Source organism: Chiloscyllium plagiosum, unplaced genomic scaffold (genome assembly GCF_037043375.1).
Source record: "Chiloscyllium plagiosum isolate Xiang-an unplaced genomic scaffold, Cpla_swu_hap1 HiC_scaffold_2, whole genome shotgun sequence".
Lineage (NCBI taxonomy): Eukaryota > Metazoa > Chordata > Chondrichthyes > Orectolobiformes > Hemiscylliidae > Chiloscyllium > Chiloscyllium plagiosum.
Genome location: NW_028270140.1, coordinates 147,337,829 through 147,356,383, shown reverse-complemented (window position 1 = coordinate 147,356,383; position 18,555 = coordinate 147,337,829). Strand labels below are relative to the sequence as shown.

General features: G+C 41.0%; 1 protein-coding gene and 1 pseudogene across 3 annotated transcripts in view; one reads left to right on the top strand and one right to left on the bottom strand.

Annotated features, from left to right (window-relative positions):
* rgs12b (regulator of G protein signaling 12b) overlaps window positions 1-18,555 on the top strand; it is a 280,716-nt gene that overhangs the window by 158,134 nt on the left and 104,027 nt on the right. For all 3 annotated transcript variants that reach the window (XM_087974225.1, XM_087974213.1, XM_043703699.2), the window contains exons 6-11: window positions 18-110; window positions 1,891-2,034; window positions 2,383-2,553; window positions 8,307-8,454; window positions 13,250-13,365; window positions 17,546-17,740. In XM_087974225.1, coding sequence (XP_087830351.1) covers window positions 18-110; window positions 1,891-2,034; window positions 2,383-2,553; window positions 8,307-8,454; window positions 13,250-13,365; window positions 17,546-17,740 — 867 coding nt within the window. The remainder of the gene's footprint in view (window positions 1-17; window positions 111-1,890; window positions 2,035-2,382; window positions 2,554-8,306; window positions 8,455-13,249; window positions 13,366-17,545; window positions 17,741-18,555) is intronic.
* LOC148152007 (small ribosomal subunit protein eS17-like) lies at window positions 14,080-16,781 on the bottom strand (annotated as a pseudogene).

The following is an 18,555-nucleotide window of genomic DNA, read 5'->3' as shown; positions in this document are numbered from 1 at the left end:
TTGATTTATGTTGTCAGGAGTTCCTTAAGAAAGAATTCAGTGAAGAAAATATTTTATTCTGGCAGAACTGTGAGTACTTCAGTCAAATCCCTCAGAATGACAAGAAACAGGTGAGAAATAAGTTAAGAGATTTCTAAGTTTTTTTCCCATAACTCTATTCTTGCTCCTGCACTTCCTCTCCTTTAGGTCTTGCTTCTTTATAAGAATACAGTTGGCACAAAACGAACATAAAAACCTAATGATACCATCACAAGGATGTCATACATAAAAGAACAAAATTAAATATATTTTCTTTTTTGCTTTCTCTTGGCTTAATATCAACAATGCAGTTAGTAACTCCTCTTTACAATTTAATCAAAGCTCTTTATCATTCCTTTCTCTCTCCACAGATGGTGCATGACCAGCTGAATACTTTCAGCACTTACTGTTCTTAATACAAATTTGTAATGTTCAGAGTACTTAGGTATGTCAGTATAAATGCTGCTTTATAGATATCTATAATATAATGTTGCAAGAACCATGAAGGGGAAAAACAATGAAGAAAAAAAGTGTGTGGAGGAAGAGCGTCACGGAGACTTTCAAATCTTTGACAGAGGACAGTAATCTTCTCTCTACCTCTCATTCCTAGATCTGAGATTTAATGAACTCATGGCACATTTTTAAAAGCAATACTGCCAAGTACATCTGTAATCTACTTTACAACTATGTGGAAACACTTTGCCATTTATCAGTTTTCTCTAAACACAAAATCTTAACCCAAAATGGAAACTGAAAATGCTGAAAATACTCAGCAGGCCAGGCAGCACCTGTGGAGTTAACATTTCAGGTTGACAAGGGAAAATAATTAGACATGACATGTAAGGAAATGTATTACACAGCAAGGAGTTAAGATCTGGAACATAATGTTCGACAGAGTGATTTATAAATTCAAATATAGATTTTAAAAGGCAATTGTATTAAAAAAAAGAACAATTGAAAGACATGGAGGACCAATGTAATGACATCAACTAGATAGCTCTTTGAAAGAGTCTGTGCAGACCCCAGTGGTATGAATAACCTTATTCTGCACAGAATTATGTTTATTCTAAGCAAATGCTTCTAGATTTTGTTTCAAAATCTATATTTTGAACACACAATTTGAACTAACGCAAAAAAATGTATTGTGATGAGGCCGCACAAAAAAAAACTCAGGAAGAAATAAAACATTTAGGAAATGCTCAGTAGGTCCAGTAGCGCAGCATCCGTGGAGTTTCAGGTCAAGGTGACTAGCAGAAGGATGCCTGTGGCATTCTGGTAATATCGTTGGGTTAGTAATCCTGAACGTTTGCTTGGAGCTATGAGTTTAAGTCCCACTACAGCAGCAGAGGGAATCTAAATTTAATAAATTTGAATTAAAATGCGGGTCTCATTAGTGATGACTAGAAATTAACAAATTGATAGAAAATCTAAAAATAAAAAAAGTAAGGTGGAGCATTTTATGGTCTTACATAGATTCTGGATCAGTAGGGAATCAAGGCTTACAGGAAAAACAGAAAAGTGGACAGGAGGAATGTCAGATTAACTACGAAAAACAAAAGGGAAGGTCAGTGATAGGGTTACAACTGGAAGATTTTAAATATTCCATTAAAAATGAATGCAAAATGTGTGTATTTTGCATAAAATTTTTGTATAAAATACAAATGCAACATTTGTATTTTATGTTATTTGTGAAATAGTGAATCTGTCTACCTGGTAACCTGTTTGTGATACAATCTTCCTCACTTGGTTTGTGTACTTTCTTCTTTTAAATATTCATTTGTTAATCACAGTAGCTGTCTGACATTTAACCCGAACATGGTAAAACACGATTTATATCTTCCTCTTCTTCTTTGTGATGCCACTGTTTTACAGCTGTTGTATAGAGCTCGGGAAATCTACAACAACTTTTTATCCAACAAGGCAAATACTCCTGTCAATATTGATAGCCAGGCACAGTTGGCCGATGATATCATTAACGCACCACACCCAGATATGTTTAAAGAACAGCAACTGCAGGTATAGTAATCTAAGTAGTGTTTGTCCATTTACATATTCTGCTGATAAACTCTTTCCCACTAATTCCCCAACTAAAAACCATTAAATTGTAGTGAAATATTTGATAGAATGAATGACACTGCCAAAAATGCCTAATTGCAGAAAACATTTTAGCCTGCAAAGAAATTTTCAGTCACCATAGTTGGTGATTTCACATAGTGATGTCAATATATGCATCTGTTTTGCAGTTGTTTTTCCACACGTAACTACTGTTAAGTAGCATATATATAATGTAACATTATTCATTTCTTTTGATTTAAAAATAACGTTCAGAAAAAAAATCTACAGTATTTCTTTCCTCCAATGTAGATTTTTAACTTGATGAAGTTTGACAGCTACACTCGCTTTCTGAAATCAACACTGTACCAAGAATGCATGTTGGCAGAAGTAGAAGGTCGCTCCTTACCTGATCCTTGTCAGGTACCATGCAGTCCTGCATCAAGGCACAGCACCACTTCAGACCAATCTACTCCTAATAAAGTAGGCATTTAACCTTCCAATTTTTTATTTGACTGCAATTTGTACATAATTTGAATACCATGGGATGGATGAGGGAAAAGAATAGCAATGGACAATAGCACAGGACTCTGGATAATGTAAGTGAGGACAGGATTGGACTCATAACCTGACATTAATCACTTCCCAAACACACATATGACATACTTGAACTTGGTTGAGGTATTTTGGGGCATTAATGGAACTGAAGCTCCAGAGATGAGAAAAACAGGGAGAGGAGATGGGTTGAAAAACAATGAATCAAAACAAAATGCATCTTCCAAAGATAATTTTTAATACTTGTGAGATGTGGACATCATAGGCTGACCAGCATTTTATTGCCCATCCCTAACTACCCTTGAGAAGTTGGCAGTGAGTTGCCTTCTTGAACTGCTGCACTCCATGTGTTGTGGGTTGACCCATTAGGAAAAGAGTTCCAGGATTTTAACCCAGCAACAGTGGAAGGACAATGACATGATTCCATTTCAGGATGGTGAGTGGCTTGGAGGGGAACTTGCAAGTAGTGGTGTTCCCATGTATTTGTTGCCCTTATCCTTATAGATGGAAGTAGTTTTGGGTTTGGAAGGTGCTGATTGAGAACCTTTGGTGAAATTTTGCAGTGTAGTACACACTGCTGTTATTGAGCATCAGTGGTGGAGAAAGTGAATGCTTGTGAATGTGGCAGCAATCAAGGTGGCTACTTTAACCTGGATGATGTCAAGCTTCTTGAGTGTTGTTGGAACTGCACCCACCCAGGCCAGAGGGGAGTATTCCATCACATTCCTAATTTGAGTCTTGTAGGTGGTGAACAGCTTTGGGGAGTAACGAAGGGAGTTACTGAGGTATTCCAGGCCTCTTATCTGCCCTTACAGCTACTATAGCAAGTCCAGTGATTTTCTGGTCAATGGTAGCCCCATGGATAGTTGTGGTTCAATGATAGTAATAATAAGAACACAAAAACTAGGACCAGGAGTAGGCCATCTGGCCCTTCAAGCCTACTCTGCCATTCACCAAGACTATGGCTGATATTTTCATGCCCTCAGTTCCACTTATCCACCTCTCACCATAACCCCTAATTCCTTTACTGTTCGAAAAAATTATTTATCTTAGCTATTAAAACATTTACAGAGGAAGCCTCAATCACTTCACTGGGCAGGGAATTCCACAGATTCACAACCCGCTGGGTGAAGAAGTTCCTTCTCAATTCAGTCCTAAATCTGTTCCCCCCCCCCTAATTTTGAGGCTGTGCCCTCTTGTCCGAGCTTCACCCTCCAGTGGAAACATCCTCTCTACTTCCAACTTACCTATTCTCTTCATAATTTACGTTTCTATAAAGGTCCTCCTCCTCTCCACCCCCCACTCTCCCTTTTTTTAGTCACAAAACATGCCTCCTTTTCGGTTTGTTTTTGTTCTGATCTAGCAGATGAGGTCAGCTGATTGATTTTAAAAAAAGATATTTTAAGCGCCATGTACTTTTTAAACTGATGTAACACAAAAATTATGCATTGTTTACCTCTTCTGAATAACATAAATATTGTATGATCTTTTCTGCTTCCTGCACCACCCAGTTAGTTGGTAAAACTCAAACAACATAGAACATGTTTATCGAGGTGTCATTGCATATATTAGGATGTTATGCATAGGCTAATGCCTTAGGAGGGAGGAATTTGTTTCAGTGATGCTATGCAGATTTATGTTAATTGCCCTAACACAGGCCCTAATGGTGACTCAATGGCTAGTACTGCTGCCTTATAGCACTAGGGACCCTGGTTCGTTCCAGCCATGGGTGACTGTCTGTGTGGAGTTTGCATGTTCTCCCTGAGTCTGCATGGGTTTTTGCTGGGTGCTCTGGTTTCCACCCACAATCCAAAAATGTGCAGGTTAAGTGGATTAGCCATGGTAAGCATGGGCTTATGGGGATGGGATGGGGACCTGGTTCTGGATGGGATGCGCTTTGGAGGTTCGGTGTGGACTCAATCAGCTGAATGGCCTGTTTCTGCAGTGAAGGGATTCTGTACAAGGAGCTCACATAAATAGGAGGAGAAAGTGAGGACTGCAGATGCTGGAGGAGGAAGAGAGCTTCTTCAAGGAAGGCATCCTTGTAAGAGGATTCGCAGTAGGTTAAAATCTTCGAGGAGAAAGTGAGGACTGCAGATGCTGGAGATCGACGTTTCGGGCATAAGCCCTTCCTGAAGAAGGGCTTATGCCCGAAACGTCGATTCTCCTGTTCCTTGGAGATTCCTGAAGAAGGGCTTATGCCCGAAACGTAGATTCTCCTGTTCCTTGGATGCTGCCTGACTTGCTGCGCTTTTCCAGCAACACATTTTCAGCTCACATAAATAGTACATGATACCCTTTGTCTGATTCACTGCCCACAAGCATTTCAACAGATTAGTTTATGTTTTAATTTTCTTTTACTTTAATATAAAAGAAAGCTTCCCTCAAATATAAATAACATTGCCCAGTGTGTTATTCTGATCTCTTGCATTCAGAGGTACAACCCTGTGGTTAGCACCACACCTCGTGGGCGGCACGGTGGCACAGTGGTTAGCACTGCTGCCTCACAGCGCCAGAGACCCGGGTTCATTTTCCCGACTCAGGCGATTGTGTGGAGTTTTCACATTCTCTCCGTGTCTGCGTGGGTTTCCTCCAGGTGCTCCAGTTTCCTCCCACAGTCCAAAGATGTGCAGGTCAGGGGAATTGGCCATGCTAAATTGCCCGTAGTGTTAGGTAAAGGGGTAAATGTAGGGGAATGGGTGGGTTGCGCTTCGGCGGGTCAGTGTGGACTTGTTGGGCCGAAGGGCCTGTTTCCACACTGTAAGTAATCTAATCTAATCTAATCTAATCTAATCTTAATAAATTACCACAATTTGTATAACATTGTTTTCATTCCTTGCCGTCTTTAAAAGTACCAGAAAGATTTCATGTCATTGATAGCATAAAACAGGCTATTGGTCTGGCTAAGTAAAGCTACTGCTAATGCTCCATACAAACTTCTTCTTACTTATGTTATCTCTGTTCATCCCTCTGTTTTCAAATCGAGTGGGGTAGATGTAAGAGCGAGAGGTCCTGGAGGTTGGCTGGGGCAGACGTCTAAGTTGATAGAGTTGGTCTGAAGGGTAAATGTGGCCATAGTAGTTTGGAGGCATGCAAAAGACCTTTTAACCTTGACAGGCTGCATTCAGGAAACTAGACAAAGGTTCATGATTCCTCTGAAAGACAATGTGGATCAACTGGCCTGACTTCATGAATATGTGGGAGGAGCTAGGAGATGTCGACCATCTCATTGGAGTCAGCAGGTGAGGTGTGCAGGCGCAGACTCGCAACATGTGTCCTTATCCTCTGTTGGTTAAAATTGTCAGCATCGGGAATGGGGGCAGGAATCCCAGAATTAAGTCCACCTGCCAGATTTAAATGGCTCTGGAATTGTCCTGACTCCACAAAAACTTAGGCGAAGTTTAATTGAAGCTGACACTGCAAAAGAAAGAGTCCTGACAACACTTCTGCAATAGAACTTGTGTGGACTTGTGCTCTCAAACTAGTCGTATCACCAACCATGTTGTTTCAAGACACTACGACACAGTCATGTGTCTGACAATATGTGCAACTGTTCAAGTATGTCTCCTCCATAAAAAGCAGGACGACACTAACCCAACTATTACAACCCAATCAGTCTACTCTCAACCACCAGGAAGGTAATGAAAAGTTTCATTGGGTGTGCTATTAAACAACACGTAATAAGTAGTAACCTGTTCTCTGACACCTCAGTTTGGATTCAGCCAGTGCAACTTGGCTTCTGGTTCAAACATGGAAGACAGTATAGAACCTGAGCTGGTTCTTTACACCATGGCATAATTTGACTGACTATGACATTAAGAAGCTCCAGCAAAACTGGGGTCAATGGAATAGGGTAGGAAGCTTTCCACCTGTTGGAATCCTGGCACAAAGAAAGATGGCTATGATTGAAGGTCAATCATCTTAAACAAGACATCACCATAGGAGTTAGTGAGGACTGCAGATGCTGGAGATCAGAGCTGAAAATGTGTTGCTGGAAAAGCGCAGCAGGTCAGGCAGCATCCAAGGAACAGGAGAATCGACGTTTCGGGCATAAGCTGAAGAAGGGCTTATGCCCGAAACATCGATTCTCCTGTTCCTTGGATGCTGCCTGACCTGCTGCGCTTTTCCAGCAACACATTTTCATCACTATAGGAGTTCGTCAGATACTAAGTTCAGCTATTTTCAGGTGCCTCATCAGTGACCTTACTTCAGGCATAAGATGCGGGAATGTTTGCTGAAGATTGTACAATGTTCAGCACCATTTGTGATTTGTCAGATACTGAAGCATTCAGTGTACGTATGCAGCAAGACCTTGAAGAGATGTGTGGCAAGTAATATTTATAGCAGGCAAGTGCTAGGCAATTGAAGAGAGAATCAAGCTATCTCTACTGATATTCAGTGGTATTACTATCATTGAATTTTCCACTGTCAATATTTTCAGCATTACCATAGACCAAAAACTGAACTGATCAGTAATGTCAATATTTTCGAGAGCAGGCCAAAGGTTGGGAGTTCTGTGACAAGTAACTCACATCCCGACAACTCAAAGCTTGGTTACTATCTACAAGTCAAAACTCGAGTGTGATGGTTTGCTTTCCACTTGCTTAGATGAGTTTAGTTGAAACTTTATTGCTGGAACAGCACAGCAGGTCAGGCAGCATCCAGGGAACAGGAGATTTGACGTTTCGGGCACAGGCCCTTCCCCGCTTCGCACCCCAGCCCGACCGACCCAGCCCTTAGAGCCAATCCTTATCCCGAAGTTACGGATCTGACTTGCCGACTTCCCTTACCTACATTGTTCTAACATGCCAGAGGCTGTTCACCTTGGAGACCTGCTGCGGATATGGGTACGGCCCGGCGCGAGATTTACACCATCTCCCCCGGATTTTCAAGGGCCAGATAGAGCTCACCGGACGCCGCCGGAGTTTAGCTCTAACGACACTCTAGACGTTTAACACAGTCCAGTACAAGCAGCCTGCTTTATGGATTTCCCATCTACCACCAGCAACCATTCACTTTAACCACCATAAATGCGAAGTGTCAGCAGTGTGCACCATCTGCAACAACTTAGCAAAGTTCCTTAGATAACACCTTTCCAAACCTCTACCATTGGAAGGACAAGGACAGCACATGCATGGGAATAGCAGAAGCCTGACTTGGAAATAATCATTGTTTCTTTATTGTTGCTGAGTCAGATTCCTGGAACTCCTTTCCTAACAGCACTGTGGATGTCCCTAAGGACTGCAGCAATTCATGAAGGCAGCTTGCCACCACCTTCTCCAAGGCAATTAACATTTAGCAAGAAATGCTTGTCTGGCCAGCAAAGACCACATCCCATGATGTTGATGTTGATAGGAACTGAACCAACAGTAGCAACAGTTTTTACAGAACAGCTTTGAAGTTGCAACCATTTTATTTTTTTACTGAACACAGGGCACTTGGGCAATTGTATATTTACTATTCTCTATGCTTAAGTATTTTCTTCAGTTTTTTTACATACTGTACATGAAAATGTTCATGATAAAACTCAAAACTTCTAAAGAATGGTCATTGGACCCAAAACAATAACTCTTATTTCTTTCCACAGATGCTGAGATTTTCCAGCAATTTCTGTTTTTGTTGTCAAAGGTAATGTTCTAATTGCAAGCCTAATTCATCTGTATTTATTTTTGCTGTTCCAGTCCGGTTCAAGGATTAAATCATCCAGATTGCTACCCATTGAGCTTGAAGATGATAATAGCAACAAGAAGAGGGGAACATTTTTCTCGTGGTCACGGAGGAGCTTAGGAAGAACTCAAAAGAGAAAAGAGAATGGCGATTCACATGCTGGTGAGTTTTTCTTACATATGTTATAATGCTGCTAGACAGCCCCTTTTTATTTTTGAGAGAGGCTGTACACTTACCAAATTTGTGTATTGAGGGGTGGTGATAGGTTGGAGAAGCTGGGTGTCATCGTCCTTGTCGAGAGTGTGGTGCTGAAAAATCACAGCAGGTCTGGCAACATCCCGAGGAGTAGGAGAATTGATATTTTGGGCATAAGCCCTTCATCAGGAATGAAGCTTGTGGGCCGGGGTGGGGCTGAGAGATAAATGGGAGTGGTGTGGGGCTGGGGGACAGATAGCTGGGAATGTGATAGATAGATGAAGGTCTGGGTCAAAGTGATAGGTTAGAGGAGAGGGTGGAGCGAATAGATGGGAAGGAAGGAAGATGGACAGATAGGACCGCTCAAGGGGGTGGTGGCAAGTTGGAGGCTTGGGACTGGGTTAGGTTGGGGGATGGGAAATGAGGAAACTGGTGAAATCCACATTGATCCCGTGTGGTTGCAGCATCCCAAGATGGAAAATGACGCATTCTTCCTTCAGGTATCAGGTGGGAAGGGTTTAGCGATGGAGGAGGCCCATGGCCTACATGACTTTGGTGGAGTGAGACAGGGAGCTGCATGGAAACCAGCTATGTCTGCCTCTTCATCAGGTACATGGAACAATCCATCTCACAGCTACACTGGCACCGTTCCCCACCTTTTCTTCCGATACATCGATGACTGTATCGGCGCTACCTCGTGTTCCCACGAAGAAGTTGAACAGTTCATAAACTTCACAAGCACCTTCCACCCTGACTTCAAATTCATCTGGACCATATTGGACACCTGCCTCCCCTTCCTGGACCTCTCTATCTCCATCTCCGCCAACCAATTAAACAATGACATTTACTACAAACCCACTGACTCCCACAGCTACCAGGACCACACACCTCCTCTCATCCTACCTTCCGTAAAAACACCATCCGTTATTCCCAATTCCTCCACTACTGCTGCATCTGCTCCCAGGAAGAGCAGTTCCACCCTAGAACATCCCAGATGGCAATTTCCCCTCTCACATGGTCAACGATGCCCTCCAGCGCATCTCCTCCACTTTGCGCTCTCCTGCCCTTGAACCCCTCCACTCGAATCGCAACAGGGATAGAATTCCCCGGCCCTCACCTTTCACCCCACCAACCTCCGCATACATTGCATCATCCTCCACCACTTCAGTCACCTGCCCCTCATCCCCACCCCCTCCCATTTATCTCTCAGACCCATGGCCCACAAGCCTCATTCCTGATGAAGGGCTTATGCTCGAAACGTCGATTTTCCTACTCCTTTGATGCAGCCTGACCTGCTGTGCTTTTCCAACAACACGCTTTCGACTCTCATCTCCAGCATCTGCAGTCTTCACTTTCTCCTTCATCGTTGTTGAACAAAGAAAATAGTGGAAGATTTGATAGAGTTATACAAGATTATGACAAACGTACTTAATGTGAACAAGGGTAAATCTCTCCCTTTAGCTGATGATAAATGGGCTAGGAGATACAGGTTTACAATTTTGTGCAAGAAATGAAGGGGGACTTTTGTAGTGAATAGTGATGACCTGAAACATGCTGCCTACGAACATTGTGTAGGTGGAAACAATGATTTCAAAAGCAATTTGGATTGACACTTGGAAGGAAATAAAGCTGCGTGGTTAAGGGGATCAAGTGGGGGAGAGTTGTTCCTGTACAGCTACAATACTGACATCCAGCCAAAAATGTACAAAATAGCCCAGATATGTCCTGTACACAAAAAGCACAACTCTAACCTGCTAGTTACTAGTGTGTCAGTCTATTCTCAATCATCATTGAATTAATCAAAATGCCATCAAAGGTGCTATCAAGCAATACTTGTTTAACAAAAGCCTGCTCACTAATGCTCAACTCCTGACCTCATTGCAGCTTTGACTCAAACATGAATAAAAAAGCTGAATTCCAGAGGTGAGGTGAAAGTGATTTTATCTTTATTACCAATGACTTCAAGGCAGTATTTAACTGAATGTAGTATCAATCTCTATAAAGGATCTGCAAGCAGGGACAAAGTGTAACACAGCAAAGTTTTCATGATACGAAAATAGGTGGGAAAGTAGCCAATGATGAGGCGATAAAGAGATTGCAGGTGGATATTGAGAGGCGAAGAGAATGGACCAAAATCTGGCAGATGGACTTTAATGTGAGTAAGTGTGGGTTTGTCCATTTTGGCTGGAAAAATAAAGGGCAAATTATTATTTAAATAGGAAGCAGATTCAAAGTGCGTCCATGCAGAGGGATTTCAGTGTCCTTGTGCATGAACCACAGGAAGTGGGTATGGAGGTGCAGCATATAATAAGAAAAGCAAATGGAATCCTGGAAAAGGAATGGATTTTAAAAGTAAAGAAGTGTTGTTAACCACTTCTGTATATTGTCTAGTTTTGATTTCCTTAGTTGAGGAACTTTGTGGTGGCACTGGAGGTAGTTCAGAGGTGGTTCATAAGATTGATTCCAGAGATAAAGGGGCTGCCTTCCGGGGAGCAGTTGATTAGCTTGGGTTTGTACTCGCTGGAGTTCAGAAGAATCGAGAGTGATCTGATTGAGATATATAAGATACTAAAGCAATTGATAAGGTGGATGTTGAATAGATATTCCCCCTTATGGAACAGTCTCGAACAAGAGAGCATAGATATAGAGTGAGAGGAAGTAGTTTCAAAACCGACATGAGGAGAAACTACTTCTCTGAGAGTTGTGAAGCTGTGGAACTCAGTGCCACAGAGTGCAGCGGAGGCAGAATCAATCAATAGATTCGAGAAAGAAATAGAGATGTTTCTGATGAAAAGCGGAATAAAGGGCTATGGGGAGCAGGCAGGAAAGGGGAGTTGAGACTAGGATAAGATCAGTCACCATCATGTTAAATGGCGGTGCAGGCTCGAAGGGCTGAATTGCCTACTCCCTGTCCTAAGTTCTATGTTCCTATGTTCAAGGAGTCCTAGCAATGAGACTTAGGGAGAAGACTGATTGGTGTCTATGTCGCACAAAGGAAGATGGTTGTGGTTATTGGAGATCAGTCATCTCCACTCTAGCACATTTCTGCAGGAGTTCCTCAGCGAAATATCCTAGGCTCAACCATTTGCTGCTTCATCAATGCCTCCATTACGAGGTCAGAAGTCAGGATGTTCACTGATGATTGCATAATTTTCATCACTGTTCACAACTCCTTAGATACTGACCATGTCTAAATTTAACAAGATCTGGACAGTGTCCACGTTTGGGCTGACATGTGGTGAGTAACATTTGTACACAAGAGTGCCAAGCTTATGACCATTTAGGATAAGCGGTAGCACAGTATTGATATTATAGACCTAGTATTCCAGATCTCCAAGCAAAGCCAACATCCATGGATGCCTACATCCATGGATGCTTACATCCATGAATGAATAAAAAGGAATCTTCAACAAGAAGGAATCTAATCATCATCCCTTGACATTAACTGGCTTTACCATTGCTAAATCCCCCATTATCATCCTGGGTGTTGCCATTGACCAGAAACTTAACTGAACTGGCCATATAAATACTGTGGTTACAAATACAGGTCAGAAGCAGGGAACCTGCAGCAAATAACTCACTTCCTAATTCTCTAAAGCTATTTACAAAGCACAAGTAAGAAGTGAGTCAGAGTGGTATCTCATTCTGTGCTATGTCAATAAATCATGGGCAGAAAGGAAGAAGGAGATTGTAACACATATAGATAAACGATAAGTTTATTTATAGGTGTTACAATCTCCTATCCTTTTTGTAGCATTTTTTGCTGTTATGTACAAATTTAGCCACCATATCTTTGCACCCCTTATCTAAGTCATTGATGTAAATTGTAAAAAAGCTTTGGCTGCAGCACTAACTTCTGTGGGACTTAGTCATTATATCCTGCCTTTCTTGCAGGTGGTAGAGGTTATGGGTTTGGAAGTTGCTATTGGAAGAGTGAATGTGAATTGCTGCAATCCATCCATCTATCAAATGTGTATTGGTAATGGGGTGACAGAGTGTTTAAAATACTGGATGCAGTGCCAAATATTTGGGCAGTTTTATCCCAGATGATGTTAAGGTTCTTGAGTTTTGTTGAAGTGCAGTGATACACTAGGGAGTATTACAGGACACATTTAATTTGAAGACAGTCTTTGGGAAGATAGAAGGTGAGTTAGTCATCGCAGAATTCCTAGCCTCAGACTTGCTGTTGTAGCTATGGTATTTATATGGCTAATTCAGTTCAGTTTCTGGTCAGCAGAGCTCCCATGATGTTGATAGTGGGGGATTCAGTGATGGTAATGCCATTTAATTGCTATTTGTGGGATTTTCTGCGTGAAAGTCGATTGCTCTGTTTTAACAACAGTCAAAAAAAAAATTTTGCAAAACACTTTGAGGCATCGTGCGCTTGTACAAGGTAGTGCATTATTACAATTCTTTCTTCACTTCATTTGCTGATGATGAAAAATTGCCTCTTGGTAATAAATGGAAGTTTTTTGATAGAATGGAAAATGTCCAGAAACAATTATGTGTTCTGAATGGGAAAAAATAAGGATAGAAAGGCCTACAATGAAATCTTATTGCCTGAATAAAGTTCACAGACGCTACCTTTTAGTACACTATATCTACTAAACCACATTACCTTATCTTGCATTTGTTAAAAGAAGTGCGAGTATCATAATTCATGCAGCAACAGAAGCAGTGCTCTGTTGTTTTACATACTGTAGAGGATTGTAGGAAATACTTTTACGTTCTTAAAATATGCATTCTTTCTCTCACTTGCTAGACCTGTCGGAAAATAATGGACTGTCTCAGTGGCGTTGTGAATCATTTGGCTCCATGTCATCTTCCACTAGCACAGAGGGGATGGCTTCCGGCTGTCCAAGAAACAACAAACACGAGGTTAGTGCAAATTAAACAGAAACATGGGAGTAGTCCCACAGCACACATTTGGTAGTACTGGAGGATCTGAAACATGATTACAGTTTGAAAACATTTCCTTAGTTTAATAGATATTTGCCAACTCCAGATCATTTACAGGAAATAATCTGTTTATATCTATTTCAAAGTTAATTTGAAGAAAAGGAGTTGGGTGACGTGTGCTGGTTTAAGTCTGTGTACCATACAGTTTAGGACAATCCTGGGATTGACATCTGCTTTGTGCTCATGCCAGTTCAGGGAATGGAGAATAATCAAACTTGGCTCAGCTTCATTGCTTCAGAGGAGCACTGTTGTCAAACTGTGAAATAGGCTGATGTCTGTTGTATTGGCTGCTCACAGTGTAGTCATCTTTACATTGGTGAAACCAAAAACAGAAAAACAGTCACTCTTCTGATGTGCCCTGAAGAATGACCCTGAACTTCTACTTGCGTACATTTCAATAAACTACCTTTTGCCCATGCTAATATTTCAGTTCTTGGTCTGCTGCAAAGTTCCTACAAAGCTCAATGCAAGCTGGAGGAATGACAGCCTCTGGGACTCAACATTGAATTCAATAACTTCAGAACTCTGTCCTCCATTTTGATTACATGCCACCCTGTCCCCGACTGTCTCATGTTTATGCCTTGTTTGTTTTTGCTTTTGCTTTTTAGTTCGAGCCATGTTGTACAAATAACTTTAGATTCTTGGATTTTGGAGAGCCATACCTACTGTGTGACCTCAGATTAGACAAGCTGCCAAAGTCCAGCAGCTTCAGCAGCTCCTTGGTATCTGGGTCCACTTCAATCATCTCAGAGCAGAGGCTTCAGGAACAGAGTTATCCCTCCTCTCCCGCTTTTCTTTCTGCAGTTTGATAGTGATGCCTCTGATGGGTCCACGCTGAATACAATCATTAAGTGTGTCACATAACCTGCAATTTTGATGCAAAGTTTCTTGCTGGGGATTATGATAATTTCCTCACAAACATTCTTGGTGGTGTGGAAGTTATTGACTAGGCAGGTGCAGTGTTTCTCGATTATCACTTGAGCAGCTTTCTTGACTATCTCAGTCCTGACACAACCCAGCTTGGACCCATTGTGTCCTTTTCACAACTATGATTCACACCTAGTTTTTATCTCTATCTCTCCTTTACCACCATAAGCACATCCTTTGCCTTTTGCTCTGGGCAGGCTAACCATTTGTTCCTCTCATTTCACTTCCCCCTGTCAACAACATAAAAAAGATGATTTTCCAGACTCTTCCAGTTTTCAAGAAGAGTCATATTGGACTTGAAACGTTAATTCTGTTTCTCTCCGCATAGATGCTACCAGACCTGCCAGGTTTTTCCAGTATTTTCTGTTTTTACTCTAAACTGATATTAGGATGATCATTTGGATGAGGTCCTGGAAGTATTCTAGCTTAAAACTTCGAAGTAAAACCCACAAAGGACTGAAAACCTTTAAGAGAAAAGGAGAAAAGGGCATACAATCACTGAAAAAATGCCGAGGAGATATGTTTTTCTGACCAAACTTTTACTTCTTATTCTAGAATCATTTTAATGTTGAATGCCCTGGACACATGAGTTTCATAAAAGGCAGGCCACACTTACTGAATTTAGTTGGAAGTTTTGTTTAAGTAATAGAAAGTTGAAGAAATGCTGGCTATGGATTATGTCAATATGGTTTTCGCAAAGTAACTGTTAAAAGGTCATTAACAAAATTGAGGGCTATTGATTAGGGAGTGGGAGTCAATGGATAAAAATAGTTGGCTTAACATTAGACAAGAGTGAGTTGTGATAGGTAGTTGTTTTTCAGGCTGCATGATGACTGTGGTATTCCTGAAGGTCCAGTGCTAGAACCACTGTGTTTTATGCTGCATATAAATGATTTGGATATTGGAACACAGTCAAATTTCAAAACTTGCTAAAGATACAAAACTTGCAGGTACAGCAAACATTGAGAAAAATACCAGGCCACTGCAATAAAACATGCATAAGTAAGCAGAGTGGGCAGATATTGGCAAATGGAATGTAATACATAGAGGATGCATTTTTGCACAAGGGATTGCAAAATACAATTTATATTTGATGGCACAGTTTTAGAGAAAGGGACAGAGGAACTTTGGGGTTCTTGTGCATACATCATAGGAGACAGTGCTTATTGAGAGTATAGTTAGCAAGCATATGGAATCTCACACTAACTCTCGCTCTCTAACCCAAGACCCTCAACTTTGTTAATGGCTTTTTAAGTGGTAATTTGTCAAATCTGTGTAGACACAAATTAACTTTTTATGCAGAAGAGGGAATGATCTGGAATTTACCGCCTATGAGCATGGTGGAGGTTGAGATGAGTTTAAAAAGAAATTTATTAGAAATTAGATATACACCAAAAATAGAAGATAGAATAAGAAAATGGTACTGACGATTTATTTTGCTGAAAGTTAGCATGGGTGATGAGTGTATAGCCTTATTCTATGCTATTTTGAATTTCTAAGCTTATACAATTAAGAAATACACTTATTATACTATGATCTAAATAGTTGATCTGTAAAATGAAATGATTTAACCTTATTGTGTTAAGAAATATAGGCTGGAATTTTACACTCAGCACAGGAGCAATCTCCTGGAAGGCTGGGATTGGCATGATATTTGGTGGGGGAGTGCACATATTCAACAGTGAAGTAGTTGCCAGACAGTCATTATTGGATGAATATTGACCATTATTTAGCTAATCAATGACCTGTTAAGGGCCTTCCACCCACTGCCCTTCAATCTTTTGTGAAATGTTCAGCAGGAGGGACATGCCACATGGACAGGTCCCTGCCAATGTGTAAGCTGTTGATAGTGCCCGAGCTGTAGCATCTGTAACAAGGTCAGCCAAGTGGAGTCATAGAATATGAGTTCCCTGATTAACGCATTTAATCTGGTCCAATCAGGGAGTCCTGGCAGTCAGATAAGAACAGGAATGCCAGACATTCTATTAACTAGTTGGCTCTGAGGGAGCTGGATCTGTGTCAAGGGCTTTTCACATGTTAATAAAGGGTGACTTGGTTACTGGATACTGGCCTATGTGGAATTATTTCACCCACACCCATACAAGCACCCTATCCCAGTTTGTCCTTCCCGCCTTCCCTCCTCCACTCTGTCCAGCCAATTTTTCCCTCACAACCTTCGACATGACTGGTGCTGCTGGTAATGGAGAGTAGCCAGCCACCTGATTGACTGGCATATATGAGAAAATCTCATCCATAGTGACATCTCCTTGGGTGTGTAGCCCACCACCTGCTTCTACAACCTCAGCTGGTGCCCACAAAATAGCAGACAGGACTGGCTTCAAAATTGGTAGCTTGCTCCCATTTTGCAAAAAGATGATTTGCAGGTAACTGAGTTTGTTAACAACCATTTGACCTAAATGTTACACTGCCAAAGCCATAAAAGGGTTGGCATAGGCAGGACAGTTTAGGGCTTTTTTAATCAGAAAAGTGAAAATTGGAGGGGCTTGCCTTGTATCTCTGTTTATTATTTACTGGCTAGCCATCAACTTTGCTTTCCCATCTCTCTCCTTAGACTCCCAATCATCCCTAAATATAAAAATAACTGCATTTTTCTGGTTCCGGATGCTATGTCTACCTTCATCCTGGGCCTTGTTGCAGTCCCAGCAATGTCCACTGTTTGGTTCTGGCACTGCTGGAAGTGCTAAAGCTGCTGGCTAGTCAAATTGGTGGGAACTGTTGAGATTATGAAACATCCCACCGTTATTGCTGGAGGGCATTCTCGTTCCACATAGATCCATTGAAACCTGCTGTTTCATCTAAATGAGAAAGCAGTATCTCCCACCCCACTTTACAGCCCTATATCAAATACTTTGCTATATGTTTTCAGAAAAAATAAGCTAGACAGCACAAAGCACGCTCTGTTTAAAATAGCAAGTGAGATCTTTTAAAAATTCTTAGCTTAGTGTATTTTTCACTTATTTTCAAAAACAATTTGTATTGATATTGTTTATTTGTGTTTTAGTTCTATTCATGTTATAATAGCTGAAAAAAATTACAAATAAAATTTTATTTGTAAAGAATTAATACTGATTTAGGATCTATGGCATCAATTGTGTTCCAGTTTGTTGCTCTTAGTATTTCAACCTGACTGAAGAACTTCTTTTTCCAAAAGAATGTTTCTACAAAAGAATCTGTGACAGAGAGAGAAAAGCGTTCAAAACACTGCACCGTGAGTCTGCCGGATGGTTCCTTGCACACAGTTTCAATCCAAACCGGTGTTTCTATTAGAGAACTGTTGACAGAGCTTTGTGAGAGGCTGCAAATTCAGTTAGCTGCTGTAGATCTCTTTCTGGTTGGAGGTGACAAGGTATGTAATATGCATCTTCTGATGATAGTGTGAATGATGTCAATGATGGTAGGATTGTGTTTAGAGTTTTGCATGCCCCAAACGAGTGCCAGTGAAGAATGGAAAGTGGATGGCAGTTATAAAGGGGTGCAGCAGCTTAAGGAGAGATTGTGATATAAAGGGCAACAGTAATGTTACTCCTTATTCAGTCATGAGTTGTGGATGTCATTGGCTGAGCCAGCAATTATTGCCCATTCCTAACTGCCATTTGAACTGACTGCTTCAAATTTCAACAATCAACCACATTGTTGTGAGTCTGGAGTCACATGTAGGCCAGACCAGGTAAAGACAATAAATTTCCTTCCTTCAAGACATTAGTGAACATGATGGGATTTTTATAATGATTGACAATGATTACATCATTGGCTGGATGCTACACCACACCAATGTGTAATATCACTGGATTAAAAATCCAGGTACCCCAGTTAATACCCTGGAGACATTGATTCAAATCCCATCAAGGGAAATTTAAATTTGATTAATAGAAATAAAATCTGGATTGAAAGCTGGTCTTTATCGTGACTGTGAAACTATCATCAATTGTTGCAAAAACCCATTTGTTTAACTATGTTCTTTAGGACATCCTTACCCAATCTAGCCTACCCCGTGATTCCAGATCCACATCAATGTGAATGGTTCTAAAATGGCCTAGCAAGCCACTCAGTACGAGGGAAGTTTGGGCTTAGCTGCAAATACTGAAAAATACTTTTTCAGCAACATACACATCTATGGAAGAGTGAGGAAAAAAATTAAAATGGAAATTCGAATGGCAGTAA